This window comes from Anopheles bellator, chromosome 2, assembly GCF_943735745.2.
Source record: "Anopheles bellator chromosome 2, idAnoBellAS_SP24_06.2, whole genome shotgun sequence".
NCBI lineage: Eukaryota > Metazoa > Arthropoda > Insecta > Diptera > Culicidae > Anopheles > Anopheles bellator.
In genome coordinates, this window is record NC_071286.1 from 35,755,987 (window position 1) to 35,761,986 (window position 6,000).

The 6,000-nt window shown below is 46.3% G+C and overlaps 1 protein-coding gene across 1 annotated transcript in view; it reads right to left on the bottom strand.

Annotated features, from left to right (window-relative positions):
* Window positions 1-5,336, bottom strand: part of LOC131207454 (uncharacterized) — a 42,856-nt gene extending 37,520 nt beyond the window's left edge. Inside the window, exons 1-2 of the mRNA XM_058200067.1 lie at window positions 4,895-5,336; window positions 1,981-2,147 (exon numbers count right to left, since the gene is read on the bottom strand). Coding sequence (XP_058056050.1) covers window positions 1,981-2,147; window positions 4,895-5,336 — 609 coding nt within the window. The remainder of the gene's footprint in view (window positions 1-1,980; window positions 2,148-4,894) is intronic.
* Between the last annotated feature and the right edge of the window lie 664 nt (window positions 5,337-6,000).

Genomic DNA, 6,000 nt, shown 5'->3' on the forward strand with positions numbered 1-6,000 from the left:
CAGAAAAGAAATATTATTAAGAGCGTATTGTTTATTCATGACTGTCTATTGAATCAAATTACATTACTTAACACAAAGTACACAAGCAAAACAGTGCAATTATTGATCAATTAAACAGAGCATCAATACGAATAATGATCAACTGATAATGTTTGTATCCAAAGAAACACGAACTTCAAGACAGTTCATAAGAAACCTTCATTAGATTGAACTTTTGAATATATTAATCGGTGCCGTTTTACTGCGTTTCGAGATCATTTTCTCAACATTCAATCGTGTACATTTGCATTGTAAATATAACATTGAGGAAACGAATTATGACAGTGCAATCGTGTCGGTGTAGATGGGGAAACATCTTAATATCTTCACTACAATGTCTAAATAGCATTCACTCTGTTCTACGTAGCTTGTCAATTGTACAGAAACAAGTGTTAGTTGTTTCCTTCATTTTGGAAAGTGATGAAATAATAATATTCCTTTTTAATGAATCAATAGGTAAATAAACTCAAATTGCCTAAGAAACCATGTTTCAGTTTTACGCGCACCATTATGCTAGATAATCAAAGAACGGAATAATCTGACGCGTAGACTAAGAAGACGTAACTCAGATTAGCATTCCACCAAAAACAACAGTCTGCTGCGAAGACGTTTGATGTAAAGCATTCGTCTCTCGTTTCTCGTAGCGCACGATATTAAAAATACATTCTTCTACATATTACCAGAGCACTTCTGAAGGACCCGGTGCTGTCTGAGACGTGCCCTGGGAACGAAGATTTTGGGTTGCCTATTTTTTTACTCAACAGTCCTCTCGAACCGCGACCGGCACCGAGCATCGTAATGAAAATTATCGTTATCACCGTTGTTTTCTTTCTTTCCCTTGCCGTGCCGCCTATTTCCGCCGTCAACCTTTGGTCCGGGTCCGACGGTGCGGCTTTGATACAGCGCTGATTGCGGCATGGCAACGCAAATAAAACTGCATAAATTATGTGGCGCTTTTAAATTTTCGTCCCCGGGTCCGGTCCCGGGTGGGGTGCCAATTGAGCCGGGCGCCGCTGCTGCCGGGTACCTAATGCGCAGTCCTGGCGCATTATTTGGCGAGGATTCCTGCTTTCAGGACCTCGCTTTGCTACCGATGAGCAGAGAGCGGGGCGGCTTTGGAATGCTATGGACATAAAATATGAATATCGATCGGAGGTGATATAATCCATCTGCCGGTTACAATATGTATCATGTTCAAGGTGCCAGAGAACGACCGGTTCGCACTATAAGCGGCTGAGTAAGATGATTGCACCAAGCCAAGCACCATGTTTTAATCAACTTTTCGGCCGCCTTTGAATGGTCCGAAACCCACGGATCGCACCGTACAATGGGGACCGTATTTTGAAAGTAACCAATGCCACGCTTATTGTGGCATCTTTAGAAAGCAAACTTCCAAGAAATGGTTTCTTCTGCGGACGATACCTTTACTTTCTAATTTCTTTATTCTTATCTTCCTCCGAGAGCTCGAAATATGTGGCGAGATCCGGTCGAGAGACAAGGACTGCTCATGTTATATAAACTTAAACGTTTACGTGTCAGCTTACGTTTCTAGGTGATAAAAATAAATAGAATAAAGTGAGTAGTGAGAAGTTCTAATCTTCGAAATTCGAAAACAAGGTCCGAAGGAGTTACAGCAACATATCCTCTGTTTCCCACTGACTCGATCGTTACTGGCGTAAAATAAAAAATAATTCGAAGTGGCTATCATTTCCAGGCGCCACCTAATCAATGTTCGGTCACTCATAGGACATTCCCCAACGTTCGATGACCCCGTTGATTAGGTACGCTAATGAATTCATCCACGAGGGAACGGCTTTTCCGAACCACGTGCATCTTATTTTCATGATCTTAATAAAGTCTGTAAGAGACGACACCTCGGACCAAAGGTGTGGCCACAGTTGCCGATCGTGCGGCTCGAAACGTGACCGTAAAGCTTCTTACCTGCGTCCGTGGGCACGGCCAGAAGAGCACCGACTTCCGGTAGGCCATCGACAAGTGCGCAGATAAGCTGTCACAATATCCGATGAAGCTGTCACTCTCGTCCGCCGACAGGTAGAGCACGGTGGTGAACGCAGGATCCCCGAGCCAGCGCTCGAACGAGGCCATGTCTGCAATCGAAACGGAAAGGGACTGGGTGAGTGAAAAAAAAAAACCGAACCATTCCCGGACGCTCCGGGCCGCTGAGTCGACGGAAAGCATTAAACAATCCCACACCACATTAGCTATCTTCGCGGGGCCATTGGGGGAACCGAAGGCCGAACGGCCGGTGGGTGAGTGATCTCGAAAATCGATTCGAATGAAAACAAGCCGCCAACAACGTGGAGGTGGGAGCTGTGAAGGGGCATGGTGGATGGTGGTGGCGCTCGAAGGCCACAAGCTGAGTGGTTCGGTATCCGACGTTGACGGAACGCGCGTTGACGGATAAATTGGATTACGTCTTCGAGGAGCAAACGCAAAAAAGGCAGGCAGCAAATATATTAGATAGATAAATCAATTACCGGAGGATCTCGCTTCCCGAGGTTGAACCAGTGCCTGGAGTTTTTCGGCAGGCCCGGCCCGGCCACTGCACTTTCCCTGCCGGCCAAGGTCACGGTCGGTTTTCCACAATCTCCGTCCATTAAAGGGGTGCACCGGGATCGGGGCTGCAAAGTTCCGCGGATGGTCTCGGAATGGCTTCGGAAGCGATTCAAATGAACTCCGGCAGCCAGTTTGGAAAGTGTGGAAAGGGTTGGAAGAGTCGGGGCAGCGGCAGGGGTTGTTTTCGCAAGCAGCGAAAGTTATTCTCCGGATCGGATCGTAGATAAAGTCATTATTAGTTGACGTCAACAGTCGGCCAGGGGCCCCGACTTAATCGGGGTTGATAGATATCGTGCCGTTAGTGAGACAGTTTTAAAATAACCATTACTTCGGAATTCGGGCTGATACTTTGTCTTTCGTTTGCTCAAGCAGTGAGTTTCGTTTCGGAGTGTCTGAAGAGGCTCGGAACTATTCGAACACCGTCGGAAATACGGCGAAAATACCACCCGCGGCGGATGTTGGGCACGTGTCGCTTTCGTTTCGAACGCTAAACCCTCCCAAAAAATGCTGCCATGTAAACCAAGAAGCCGTCAGAAGTTAGTTTCTGTTTGTTCGGTCGCATTCCAGTTTGTTGGGCACGCCACCGATACTACGTTGGTTGAAAAGTCTCGCAGCACACGCTTAGACACCTAGGACTAACATAGGAACACCCATTGCTGTGGTCCGATAAAAATAAAATGTGATATAAATTAGGCAATAAATTGGTGCCTTGTTTTCGTATTATGATATTTCAATAGTTATTCTAAATTTTTCGAAAGGTTTCAAATTCCAGAGACATAGCCAATTGGCGGTGTTGAGTGTCGTTGTTGCAAAGGTGTATTGTCGTTTAAAGGATGTTTTTCTGATTTCATCTATCTATATATATAAAAATGGATGTCTGTCTGTCTGTCTGTCTGTCTGTACTGCTTTTTCTCCAAAACTACTGAACCAATCCGCTTGAAATTTTGCACAGCGTAGTTTTGTGACCCCGGATTTTGAATAGGAAAGTTTCACCCTCCCACACCTCTGGGGAGGGGGGGCTCCCATATAAACGTAACGTAACGTAACGTCTCATAAGTAACGTCCCTTTCCAACGTTTTCGAGCAAATCGAACCAAATTCGGTAGGCGGCGGTTTTAGGGGTGGGGAAATGTTCTGGTGAATGTTTGAAACCCCTCCCCTCTTTAGAAAGGAGGGCTCCCATACAAAATCTAAGCTCATTTCAGTTAAACTCGGATAGTTTTCAAGCAATTTGAGCCAAATTCAGCTGGTGTGAGGTTTGACATGTATCCAACGGGAAGCGGGAAGGGAAGCCGATCATGTACGTCACCGGGAATAGCGATTGTCTGAAAAGGATGAGTAACGGAAAATGAAAAGAGAAGCCGATCGTTCGAAACGCAGAAATAACGGGAGGCGGGAAGGGAAGCCGATCGGACGTCATCTAGAAGTCCGATCTTCTGAAACGCCGGGTAGTCGAGAAATGAGAATGGAAGCGTGGCGAAGCTCGCCGAGACCAGCTAGTAATGAATAATTCCTTAAAAGTGTTAGAACTGAGTGGTAAGTTTAATCATCTGTGTGGAATAAGTTACAAGCGATCTTGTCGGTTGGAGATTCCCTCGGCATCTTACAGCGCTACTTCGGCGCTACCTTACAGCAAATATTTTTTTATATTTTGTATTATTAATTTATTCATTAGTTTTCTAACTCATGCAGTCATATGTAAGAAACTTAAAAGTAAACATAAAACCTTTTATAATTTAATAAGAGGATTGATGCTTTTTGCAAAATTGGCGGATTGTGGAGGGTTCAGTCATGACTGGTAACAACGATGACTGAATAGACTTATAACGTACTGGAATTTCAACCATTCGGACCTTGTTTGAAATTGACACTCCAGAGGCAAATTCATGAGATTAAACATCAACATCACGCTAAGAATGTTCCGTTTATGTCAGCGACCATTAAGCGATGTAGTGGAGCTACCGAACATTGGAAGAAGTCAACGGAGGCAGAACTAGTAGAAGAATTGGAAACTTTTTCCCAAGGAATGTAGTTAAAAACTTCGCTACACGTAAAATGTCACCCTCTGCCGGCCGGCGGAGAGTGCACCATTTTGCGTAACGAAGCCCACACCGAACCGAAACGAATCGGTGACGGAGAACTCAAACGAAAACTGCTTCAGACTGTTCCGTGTGGGGAAGTGGTGGTGAAGTGAAGCATACGCTTCGCACAGTGGCCACACCCGGGCCTCTCACCTCTTCCGTTGCCGAATGCAAATGACAGTTAGTTGGAGCGCTTACCGTGCCAGACCCGAAACTGGAGTGTGCTGTCCAGCGAGCTGGCGTCTTGCAGGTCCAGCTCCAAGTCGCTGCCCTGCAGCAGTTCGGCAAAGTTGCCAAACTCTCGGCGAAGCTGAACGGTGGAAGAATTGGCTGGAAGCACTACCAACACCATGCTCCTGAGGCTCGGCCCGAACGAAGTCGTGGTCGTGGCAGTGCTCTCGGACGGACTGGGACTGGACGTCGTGGTGGACGAAAGGAAGCGGTACGGCGACGAAGTAGCGGTAATGGCCGTGCCGATGGCGTCGATAGAGTGTGGTTCCAGGGCACCGGTGCTAGTGGCGAGAGGGAGAAGGACGTGACCATCGATAGCGGCGAGATCAGTGATCGATTTGAAGAGGAAAACTGCACAGATCAGCAGAGTTTGTCCAACGTTGCACCTTCGGTGAAAGTGTGGCTTCATGTGGAAATCTAGATTGTTCACATCGGGTTCACTTCTCTAACTGCTGTCGTGGCGTTGGCTGTTGGGCTCCAACCGGCGGAAGCTTGGCAGTGGCAACGCTCATAACCGCTCAACAGGTTCGTCGATGGTCCGAAACGAGCTGCCTCGCTGTGTAATGAACGGCGCTCAGCATCTCTGACGGTTCCTTCGCTCCGATCGTTCAGCAACTCAGTGTTGGTGCATCGCACGGTGTTGACGAGGGTCCACTTAGCACCAGATATGCAGCACTGCACCCTTATCGCCTTCTCGACGGATGGAGTTGTGGTGCCAAAACGTTACCATACTTTGTAACAACCTATCGAAACGTAGCAAGAATAGAACACTGATATTAGAAGGTCTTCTTTTGGGGCAGAGGAAAAAGATTTAATTAATAGGACTAATAGACACATTTAAGAAGATGTCTATGAGGCAGACTAATGAAATGCTTATTTCCTGAACAACATTTGGGGTCAGTCGAAAATAGCAAACCAAATTAAATTATTCCCATCTCTATTCAGAACCATTCACATTAATTGTCCCCGTGGATGCTCGTTCGCTGTTTGACATTTATGCGACGTTACATGTAGCAACAACGGTTGTGTAAATTGTACCAGAATTTCTGAGAAACCCTCGCTACTTTTCACGC